Source organism: Cavia porcellus, unplaced genomic scaffold (assembly GCF_034190915.1).
Source record: "Cavia porcellus strain 051 isolate PalLab524CR breed Dunkin Hartley unplaced genomic scaffold, mCavPor4.1 scaffold_2, whole genome shotgun sequence".
NCBI lineage: Eukaryota > Metazoa > Chordata > Mammalia > Rodentia > Caviidae > Cavia > Cavia porcellus.
The window spans coordinates 22161728-22173785 of NW_026947485.1; the positions used below are offsets into that span (position 1 = coordinate 22161728).

The window sequence follows — 12058 nt, forward strand, 5'->3', positions numbered from 1 at the left end:
TTATACTTGTAAGTGCTTTTGAATTCATTTTTTTCTCCACTTATTTTCAGATTGTTTCTTGGATTGGTTTTAAAATTTTTTTTTCTGTCTACTTTAGGCTTATGCATATTATTTCTATTTATTTAATAGCTACTCTTAAATTATTAACATGCATGTGTAGCTTCATGAAATCTAAAATTAACCAAGATTTCTACATTCATCTTGAATAATACAGAGACTTTAAATATGTAAATGCCCCTGGCATTTTACAAGATAAATGCTAGGGACATTTATAACTCTAACTTTTTTTTGCAAAAGCAATAATTCTGAGAATCAAAGCACTATGAAGCAAAAATAAATTCAATTTACTCAACACCAAACAAGGAGGGACATAATCTTTAAAAAAAATGGCTCTAGAAATGGAATTTAAAATTGAAACCTAGACTTTTTTCTAATTACTGTTCCCAGGATCTTTTTTTTTTTTCCTTTTAAGTCTTGTATTTTATGAAAGCTCAAATGATTCTGATTATTTCAAAGATTAAATATGATTTCTATTATTTGCTCTCAGCAGAGCTGCCTGATGATATTGATTAGAGCCCACGAGTCAACACCCACGTGTCTGGAAATGAACAAAACCATTCAAAACAAAGTAAAAACCCAGAAGCCATGAAATAACTTTCTGAGCTATAACAAGAAGACACCACAAAAGAAAGAAATTGAAAATCACTCTTATTAAAAAAATAGAAACTTGAAATCTTCCTAACTCAGGGATTTATTACTTCATAATCTCCAGAGCAAAGCACAACAAATAAGTATTTCATCATTAACCAGAATGTTGTGCTTAACACAAAGAGCTCTAATAAGTATCCATGTCCATTTTAAATAGGTGACAAAACAATGTTCTATGATTAAGAAAGGCAGGGATTACAATGACACTGCAATGTAGGGAACATTGAGGATTTTGTAAAGTAGCTTTATAATAACACTTCTGTGAAAGGAATTTCTTAGCTTTGCTAAGTGGGAGGGGATATATGATGCTGAGACCGGCACCTATCAGGAAAATTTATTTTACACATCTCAGTAAACTGAGAATGGCAAAATAGCCAAGCAAAATCAGTCCCCAATTAAGTCAACTGAAAAAAAAATTATGAAACAGACTTGATTAGTATATTTAAAGTATGTTTGAATCAAAAGTGCTATGGGGGTGTCATGCTTATTTTTTACCTAAGGAGTATGACACACTTTCTAATGGTGCTCAATAAAAGACACAGGAATTAAGATAGATGTACAATTTTTAATAGCTGAACTTAACAGTTTGAAATTTAATTTGACATTTAAGTTTCTGACAGTACAAGGAAGAAACATGTTCTTACATGTACGAAAAAAACTAAATAAAATTCAAAGAAGTTGCTCATAGAACAAAACTTAATGAAACACTTCAGTCTGTTTCAGTCATAATAGAAAAATGTAATCTCATTTTTCAGCCTTAGGAAGGGAATTTTATATCACTGAAGAAATAAATTCTTCTGAAATAAAAGTACCCTAGCATTTTCTGATGTCCTAGTAACTAATATGCACTGTAATAATACATGGATTCTTACAACTGTCCCTCTACATTAAAAGCCACTTGCCAGGCATGGTGGTGCATACCTATAATTCTTGTACTCTGAGAGGCTGAGGCAGGAGGATCTGAAGTTTGAGCTCAGCCTCGGCATGGTAGCAAGACCTTGTTTCAATTTTGTTTAAAGGAGCTAGGATGTAGCTCTGTGCCAAGGTCGTGGGTTCAATCTCCTGGGAGCGGAGCGTTCTTAATTTTAAAAGTACATGATTCCAGTCAACAATTTTTGAAAGTGAACAAGTTTTTCTGTCTTTCTTAGTCCTATTTAAAAATGGTTTGAAAATATTTGATACATATCTTCTTGTAGGACCAGTGATTATGAATCTGTTCTAATGATGTGCTTGAAAAATTTGACTAGTTTAAACATTTGTCATCTTTCTTAATTGAAGTTTTAATAGATATGATAGTAAGAAAACTTGGAAACCACATGAAAGTATTTTAAAAATCCTTCAAATCATTGGAAATTTTCCCTCGTTGTCTCTGGCTCCAACCCTAATTTCAGGATGTTGTTCTGTAGCAGTTGTTTTGTCTGGACCCTGGCAGGGAGTTACAGAATGGGCTGGTGGAAGCTAGACTGATCAGAGTAAGCCTATCTATTACACATAGCAGACACAGTGCCCACCCAAAGCCAACGACGCTTTTAGGGACACAGAAACTATTTTCAGTTTTAATTTCCTAATCAGAAGAAAAATGAAATATAATAATAATATACTATTGAACCCAATGTAGGCATAAAGTTAATTTCTTTTTTTTTTTTTTTTTTTTGAGGAAGGGACCATGAAAGGTAAAAGTACCCAAGACCCATGAAAGTCATAAGTGCTAGGATTATTTCCAAAAGATGAAAAATATTTCCAAAAGATGAGAAGTATAAAATAAAAAGTGGCCTTTATTCTGAGAACAGGGAGAGAGATGTCCGCACCCACCGCTGGCTTCCAGCAATCTCTCTGGCAGACACATGGCATGGGAGCATGTAAATAGCCTCCGTTTGGGGTGGAACCTAAGGCAGGCATTAGGGATGCACAGGTAGCCTATTGGTCCTAGGTTTGGCGCCATATGTAAATTTCCAGGGGCGGGAAGATGGCGTCACAGGTAACTTCCTAGGGGCAGGGGAGATAGGGGCTTCCTGCTTCCAGTTGAGGCTTTCCTGGCTACAGTGTCCTATCTGGGCCAAAACTCTTTCAATAAGGCAACCTGGAGGACATTTGTGTGCAGGTGACAGTAGATGGACTAGAGCCTAGCAAATGAAAAGCTGATTAAAGGCTGAAATTGAGAAGTCAAGGAGGGCCTGATTTTGACAGTGTGTGTGTGTGTGTGTGTGAGGACTTTTGCCTTACAGTGAGGCTTCAGCAAGAGAATTCCTATAGAAAGCAATAAAGCTAGTTATTAGTACTGGGATACGCCATAATTAAGGGGCATTTTGCCCCTTTGTTTTAAATAAAGTTTAAAGAGATTAAAGAAAGAAAAGATGGGCATTACAAACCTTCCTGCAAATATGCACCCATGCAGGATAGAGTAGATAAAAGTTTCCTTTTCCTTTTTTTTTTAAATTTTATTTAAGGAGGGAAAAAAAAGGGTACAAGTTATACAGAATTTCAGAAAAAATAAACAGTAGGAAATTACTAGTTAATTACATATTGTCCTCTTAGAAATAGTTGTTGAAGTTGTAACTTCAAGTTTCCTTTTCCTAAAACCCAAGTCATAATTATGTATTTGTTTTTCTTGTAAGTTCTGAAGCAGGTGGGACTGTGCCTGTCTTCTTCTCAGGGCACTTAACACCAGCGAAAATGGCGCTCTTGGAAAGGTGTTAAGCCCCTAAGTAGAACTGTATCACTGACCAAAGCATCCTAGTTATTAAAGCCAATACCTATGGTTTGAGGGCACAATAAATGATTATTCTGTCTAGCAAAACTGAAGAACACAAAGTTTTAAAGTTAAATTTAAATAAAGTTAATTTTAAATGATTTTTTTCTAAATTGAGAAATCTAAGCCTGTAATCTAAACTCATTTACATCATCATATTTACTGACCACCAAAAGTCATGTATTTGTGTGTACCATTAATTCCTGTCATATACAGAGAAAGCTACAATTACATCAAACCACGTACTACTTTGAATAAAGTACCTTCTGTTATAGGTGGTTTGTTGAGCTTTCTAAGTGAGTGGTTCATATACTTTGGATTCGCCTTGTGCTGAAAATGCAAAAACAATATGCCACATAGTGACAGATGCTGGGTGCCAAGGAGGCACTAACAGGAAGATTAAAGCAAAACTTTCCAAAGAGAGTTTTATATCATCTTGGAACAGGAAATGCTTGCCAGGTAGATCAAAGCAGAAGCACATGCACAATTTTCAAATGAGAGGTATTAGACCTGTATTTCGAAAACTGTTAATCTTTTGGATTATGTTTTCTTTTCTGAGGCAATTTACGGTGATATTTTGTGTCATTCTCAGCTCTTTTCCATGTTCAGTAAAAAAGATGTATGTAAAAAAGTATGAAAGTTATTAATGTCCTAATATGAGTCGGAAATGTCATGTTCACCAGTAGTTTTGATGCTTCAATTAACTGGTTCTGAGTGTCTTTCTTAGAGACAGAGGGATTCTTCAGAGAATATTCCAGAAGCTTCTAAACTCTGGTCCTTTGGTGTAGTTACTTAAGTATGGACAATAGTCAACACTGTTAATGTGCCTAACATTCTACGCAACACACTAATAATTTTACACAGTATTCCTGAAAACCATTAAAACAATCGTAGTTCCACACTAGGATTTGAAAACCGGAAAGCCCTCAGGCGCTGGGCGTTGTCCGGAGCGCGGGCTCATGGCGTCCTCCTGCAGGAGGCTGCACACCAGACCGCGCCTCAGGGTCGCCGTGCCGGGGTGGGGACGGCGCGCCCGCTCCCCGCGAGGAGGTCAGAGGTCCGTCTGCTTCCACCAGTTCAAGCTGACCGGCGCCCGCCACCCCACCGCCTGCCTCCGCGCGGCCGCAGGTCCCGCCGTGGCGGGAAGCCATCTGCCGAGTGGATCTGTGCCCGGAGCGTGTTTTTCTCTCCCGTTCTGCGTTCCCTTTTCCCTTCACGCCGTCGCCCTGATGAACTGAGTGTGCTGACATGTCGCGCTCGCTGTCTCCCCCGAGGCGTGTCTCACGTTTCTCTCCGCTGTGCTCTTCTCTCGGCAGCAGCCCTCCCCGGAGCCCTCGGCGGGCTCGGCCGACCCGGAGAAGCCCCGGCTGCTCTCGCGGACGCGCTCCTCCCCTGCGGCCGCCATCTTGCCCCGGCCCACGGACCGCCCCCGCCAGCCCTGCTCGGCAACCGGTAGGAATCCCCGGGGCGCCCCGGCGGGGAGAGGAGAGAGGCGGGCCGCGCGCGGCGCGCTCCGGAACGGGGCGCTGTGGACGCGCGCGCAATGCTCGGCGTTCTCCGGGCAGCCCGAATGCGACGGGGTTCTAGGGCCCCCCAGACGAGCAGCGCATCGGCTAAATGTTGGCTTAGTATTTAATAGCCTCGTAAATTGTTATCATCCACGGGCCTGGAAAATCCATCAACAGGTGCATGCGTCCCTTCCAGAGACAAAAATCCCTGCAACATGCTTCAGCCCTGTGCGTCCAGCTCTCACCTAGGGACGCGGCCACCAGGCAGTTGGTGCCCCTTTGGCTTCTTGGTTTGATGTTGACTAAGTGTCCTTTCCCAGATTTTCTTCTGCCTTCCCATACAGATGACTCATGGGAGTTGACTGACAGGTACCAAGGCAAAGCTTGCTGATGCTATGTGCTGTGCTGGTTTCCTTTCCATTTATTATGGCACTTGTGGGTGGCCTTTTGCTCAGTCTCTTCCGTTACCTACAGCTGTGCTTGATACTTTAGAACCTGGCTACTGAGAAAAACAAGCCAAGCACTTCCAAGGCCAGAGGAAGGTCAAGTCTGGAGCACATGCCAAAAAATAAAAAATAAGAGCGTGTGTGCGCCCTATACCCTTTGCAGAGGCCTGTGCTGTAAAGATGTGGGGGTAATTATTCCTGTTTGCTCTACCTCGTTCTAGTTCTGTGTTCTCAAACTGATGCTGGCCAGACATTAAAGTAGCCCTAAGAGACACAATCTAGGTACATCAAGGGGAGAATTCATATGTACCTTCCCCAAAGGCTTTTACAGATTATCTGATTTATGTTTTAAATCAATTTTCAGGAAATAGAACTTGTTTTTGTGGCTTCTTGGACCTTGCGCAAGCTATTGTGCATGGAAAAATTAAAATACATTTTTGGAAATTAGTGTACCCAAGACTTTGGTACCTATTATTTAGAAGTCTTTTATTTAGAACTTACTAAATGCAGAAGCCAAGTTATTTAACTGTGAAAGTCACCTTGAATAAGTGTGCATCAGAGCTAGTTTTTTAAAAACCAGGTGTCATACCATAAGTCAACATTCCCTACTAAGAGATACAGGCTGGGCATATTTCTCCACCATATTAGCTTGTGTCTCCAGTTTTACTTTTGAATCACAACAAACCTGCCTGATATTTTTGACAAACCAACTCTGTGGCCTAGTGTCAATGAAAGCTTTTGGGATTCTTAGTGCCTGGTACTGGCCTTGGGTGTTTACCAAGTTTGTGTTCAAAGCCAGATCCATGATAAAGAGGAATATATATATATATATATATATATATATATATATGCAGCAGCTTTAAAATTTACACGCTTCTCAATCTTCTTTTCCCTAGAATTGTCTTTTATTCTACTTTAACATTTCAGAGAGCAGAGTCTAACAACCATCCTGTAGTAAAGCCTTTCCAGTGAGTAAAATAAATTCCCTAATTTAAATTGACCTTAGCTATAAAGTTTCATGTTAATGTTACTGTATGTACTGTTAGCTATTCTTGTAATTCTGCAGATAGGGTTTCCTTCCTAAGTTTGAAGGGACGGTCATTTCTTGGCATACTTTAGTTTCCTCCATTTTTAGTAAGGTTTTTGATGTGACTGAAGCAAGGTCTCTTGATTACTGTATAGGTGATACCAGTAGGAGAAAAACCTTATTTCCAAGTATAGGAGTTTAAAGGACTTAGAAAAATCAGGTGAGCCAAGTATATGAGCCCACTGTAGTAACCAAGGTTAATTTTTTCTTGTTGAGACAAAATACCTGATGCCCAAAATGAAGGAAGGAAGTGTTTATTTCTTACAGTTTTTGAAGGTTGCAGTCCATACACAGTTTGGCTCCAAGGCAGGGTAATCTGACTGAGGGGCAACTATTTATGGCAGTTGCAAATGGAAAGAGCAAACAGGGCAAAAGAACAAAAAACCAACCAACCAAGCAAACAAAAAACCCCTGCCTTCTTCCATCCCTTGTACTATATGCATGCTCTGCCCCTGGGCGGGTGCAGCACTCACACTACTAATCCCTGCGCTAGACAATGAACCAATCACAAATGCTAGATTCAGCTGCCTCCATTAGTGCATGAGGCTGGGTGGCCACCAGGGACACAAACCATAACACCCACTCTTACAGTACAAAGATAGAGGCAAGTTCAGGTCCTGCCTGGGCCACATAGCAACTTTCTGAAACCAAATTTTAGAATTTAAAAAAATAAAGTAGGCCTAAAAAGCCCTGGTTTCCTTTTTCAGCATCAAAAGAAGAAAGAGAAGAAGAAAAATCATCCAGGAAAAAATGTAGTGTGTAAACCTAACCACATAAACATGTTATAATCATAACCTCAGTCTGATTGTTCAAACTAAACGCAAGACGCATTCACATAGTTAGCTTCTTTTTCATGTCAGCATCCTAGTGTTTAACACAGCACATATTCCAAAACAAAAGGGAAGATGAGCTTATGACTCTCTTCCACTTTAAAGGATCTGATGAGCAATTTCTTGTTCAAATGAGAGATTATATACATTTATATTTCTTAAAACACAGAATAGCCCCTCTGCTGACATTAATATATATATAGCTTAGATAGCTATATCTACATCCATATATACATATATATACACACACACGCACACACGCTGAATAATTATACTTCTCTAAATACAAAGGAATCATAAGGCACTGTCTTCAATTTGCTCCTCCACTTACTGTGCTGGTCTAAATACAAATTCATCTTTCTGTATAATCTACACACAATTACAGTCTGCATAATCTTAAATTTCACTTCAGTGTTTCTAGTCATGTTGGTTTCAGATGAGAACACAAAACACTTTCATTTTTAATATGTTTGAAAATTTACATTTATAAGCATTAAACTCCTTTCATTTGATTTTTAAAATAGCTATTTATTATTCATGAGTTTTAAAATTAAAACTAACATTCAGGTATGTTGTTGTTTTTTTCCAAAGCAAAAACCAAATAATCTCACATAATAGGTGATCCACTAAGAGTAAGGAAAAGGAAACAAGTACATTATAAAGCTGCCCAATTGGCTTGAATCCATTCTGTTTGTAAGAGTAATATAATTTATGGTACAACTGAAAAGTGGTTTACCACTAAACTCACGTAATTTTTAAGGTATAATGTTCAAACTTCTATCATCCACATGGATCCCGAGCAGCTAACTGGATTAACCACATTGCCCCTTTTTGTAAAGAGCAAAATAATATTCCAGAGAGGAAATGCCTGAGTTTAGTTAACTGTTGAAAGATGAAGTCTCCAGTCCATTTCATATGAGGACCTGAATGGACTCAAAGCCAGAGCAAAAAGCATAGCCATTGCCTGGTGGCCACAAGCAGCCCAGATGAAGTTGTTTCTAGATGGAGCAGAACATGAGTGTCTGCGGCCGCTGCAGGGATAACAAACCATGTGTGGAGCTGAGCCAGGTTGCTGCATACTCAAATCAAATTCGTGTTATGTTTTAAATATATGTAATAGTAATTCCATTTTAATTTGAAAAATTCTGTTGTGGCAACATGCTTAAATAGAATTCTTTAAAAATTCTATTGTGATGCATGTTTATAATCCCAGAACTTTGGGAGACTAAGGCAAGGGAATCACAAATTCAAGCCCTGCCTGGACAATTTAGTGATTTAGTGAGATCCTGCCTGGGGGAAAACTAAAAACTTCTAGAATAATAATCATAATCATATTTGAAGATACAAAGTTATATTTATGTGAGGTATTGATAAGTAAGAAAAGGAAATGTATATTTTCTCTGTCAAAACCATCACTTCTGCTCAGCTGTTACTGACAAAAATAAGGTTTGGTCCAGTGAAGATCCAGGACAGGGCATGGTGGCACACGCAGGGAATCGCAGCACTCCAGTGGCTAAGCAGGGGAGCTGTTACACAGTGAGGCCAGGCCAGCCTGAAATACACAGTGAAAACCTGTCTCAAACAAAAAGGAATAAAGAGAAAGAACATCCAGTAGATGATGATGATGAGAGCATCCAGCAGATAATTTGTTCTAGTTTATACAAAAATGATATCAAAATGCAATATCAGTATTACTAAATTTGATTGGCTTTAAAATCTTCCCTATTACCTAGTATATTTTTTCTTTAAACACTAGGTTACTCTGCATAACCCATGTATATAAATTCTTTCTTTATAAGATTATTTTTAATAATAACATTATCATTGTTACCTTATAACATCTTTCAATCAGTCTGAAATAGAATTATAGTGCTAAAAACTAAGCTAATTTAATTAAAATATTTTAAAATTGATATTTAATGAGTTACTGGTGCATCATGATGGAAAATGAAATATGTTTGAATGTTTAAGTGTGAGGACATCAGTGTTAACTTGTTGCCTCATTTCTTCTAAATGAAGGATGTTTTCCTAAATGTAAACTAACTCCAGCTAATTTTTAAATTTTTCATGTTTTATTTAAATGTTATTTTTTCCAGAAAGCTTTTCTTAGATAAATCTGCACTAAATCTGTGATAGTCCCTTAGACTGAATTTCCCTGTTAAAAATTTTAATTATTTGTTTAATTGGATGTTTATGTTCCAATGAATAGTCTATGAAGCAAGAGACTTTTCTATTCTTTCAAATCCTAGCACTTAGGTATAGGACTGGTGTATGCCATGTACGTATATGTATATATCAAAAATATATATTAATATGCAGACATGGATTTTAATATAAAGAATATACATATTTATATATAAAGTATATAATTGAATCAAGCAACTGAATGAAATGGTATTGTTATTTATTATTTTGTATGTTATGTACACATATATTTGGGAGAAAAGGTTACATTTCATGTCTGAGAATATCATACTATTATAGTCCTGTGGCATGGACACAAACTATTGGAACTAAGTTTTATCTATTTGTCTCAGTCTGCTTTTTTTTTTTTTTTACCTGAAAGGTCATAGTATAGTTTTTTTACCCTATTAAATTAGAAGAGAAGTCATCTCCATGATGTGCATTTGTTGTTATTCATGCAGATGTCTCTGTACTTATATGAAGCATCCTCAGCCTTATCATTCATTTAGCCTGAGGAGCAGTCATATATATATATATATTGGCTGCTGTTGTTTTGTTGTTGTTGTTCAGCTATTTTTTCTCTGACATCCACATTTCACCTCTCTGCACACCTCTTAGTCTATTGTTGGAACTCTTCAAGTTTTTGTATTTAGCGCTGATCTGATTTTCTGAAGTCTCTATTCTTGTCTTTATTGTCTCCAGTAGAGATTTTAATTTTTCTACCGTTTAATTTTCTTGCAATTCCTACCTCACCATCTTTCTTTCAATTCATTCCATTGTCTTTTTCATTTATTTTGCTCTCTCCCTTTAGTTTTTGGCTTTTATTTTTAGCAGGTCAGTATCTTCTGACTTTCAAAGATGCCAAGGCTTTTTTGTAAAATTTTATTTGAGTTCCTATATGCTCACCATACTAAATAGTATGAATAATATTTCTTTTAATGCTTCTGTAATATATCGTCATAGGCCCTGTTCTGTTCTTTTCTCTGTCTCTATCTGCTATCTGTCTGTCTGTCTCTCTCTCCTGCTTTTACTAATTTTTAATTTCAGAAAAAAATTTCCAGCTGTTTTGGTAGCAAATATGCAATAAATTGTTCGACTTCATTTTTTGCCCACTTACCTGCTGGTTCAGTCTCCTTTCTGGCTCTGGGTCTGAATGGCAACACTCACCACAGTTTGGAGGCACTAAAGGACTTTCATATAGTGCTAGTTGGAGGGCCTACGGTGGGAATTTCTTCCAGTTACTTCTGATCTGATCTCACTAATATGATTTACATGAAAAACAATAAACAAACACAATTGTAAGCCTCAGAAAATGTTCTTATATAGTAAAATGCACAATTTGCCAATTTTTAAAAACATCCTTTCTGGATATTACATAATTTCTTTGGTTACCACATCAATTTTCACATATAATTTTAAATTATACTGTTTAGTTCTTTTTTGTGTGTGTGCCAGTTTGTGCCATTCATAGCCCAGCTGTGGGCTAGCTTGCCAAGAGACTGAAGAAACTATCTGAGGATGGCTTAAGATAGATAAAGTTTATGAAGGCATTAACACAGGAAAAGACAGGGTTAACTGAGACATCTTAGCAGAAAGAGATGGTAGCTGGTGTCAGCAGCCAGGTACACAGTCTCTGGAAAGTGCTTGGAACACGCGGTGCAGTGTGCAGGTCTAGTGAATCACCCAAAGGATCCATGGCAGACCGGACCAGGATGTCACCAGGGATAGCTGGGTGGATGACAGCACTTCATTTCACTCTGTTCAACACTCAGTTCTTGCAAGGAGGAAGTTTTTTCAGTACACAACAGGGCATGGACGTCATGGTCTTGCTTTGTTCTATTATATATATGATCAAAATTCTAAAGAGCAGCTGACTTTGCACACAGGTGGAAAAAAGTTTCTACAGATAGCACTTGATTCTCCCAGTTTTCAGTGTCCCTCTGGTAATATTTATCAGGACAGTCCTGTCCCTGTCCATTTACAAAGTCTCCTTGACTTGGCAAGTCTTGGGAACACAGAAGAGTTAGGTGCTAAATGCCCTGGTTTTTTGGGGGAATGATATAAAATTGAAAGATATTATAACAAATGTTCTAGGTAGTCATATGTAATGATCTTGGTAGAAATGAAAAATAAGGCAAAATGAGCCACACAGATAGGTTAAAATTGTGCATAGAAACAGTAATAACAGCTGCTAAAGGTAAGATTTTGTGGTTCTTAGAAATGGTCCCTGTCTCAAAATGCAGTCGTTCTTTGGTATCCAAGGATTGATTTCTAATCTCCACAGATACCCAAACTCATCTATACTCAAGTCCCTTATATAAAATTGCGCATTATTTGCATATAATCTATATATATCTTCCCATATACTTTAACTCATCTCTGGTTGGCCTATGCTACCTAATACACTGTAAGTTATTGTTCACCTATGTTATTTTAGAAATAAGGACAAGAAAAAAAAGTGTGTGCATATTCATTCAGATGCTGTTTCCTTTCCAAATTCTTTTTGATTCACTCTGCAGATGTGGGCTCCATGGATCCAGTGGGTT

At 37.8% G+C, this 12058-nt stretch overlaps 1 protein-coding gene across 20 annotated transcripts in view; it reads left to right on the forward strand.

Moving 5' to 3' along the window:
- The window catches only part of Hdac9 (histone deacetylase 9), an 849535-nt gene that overhangs the window by 602182 nt on the left and 235295 nt on the right, over positions 1–12058 (forward strand). For all 20 annotated transcript variants that reach the window (XM_063233991.1, XM_063234068.1, XM_063234058.1 and 17 more), the window contains one exon: positions 4774–4909. In XM_063233991.1, the coding sequence (XP_063090061.1) occupies positions 4774–4909 (136 nt within the window). The remainder of the gene's footprint in view (positions 1–4773; positions 4910–12058) is intronic.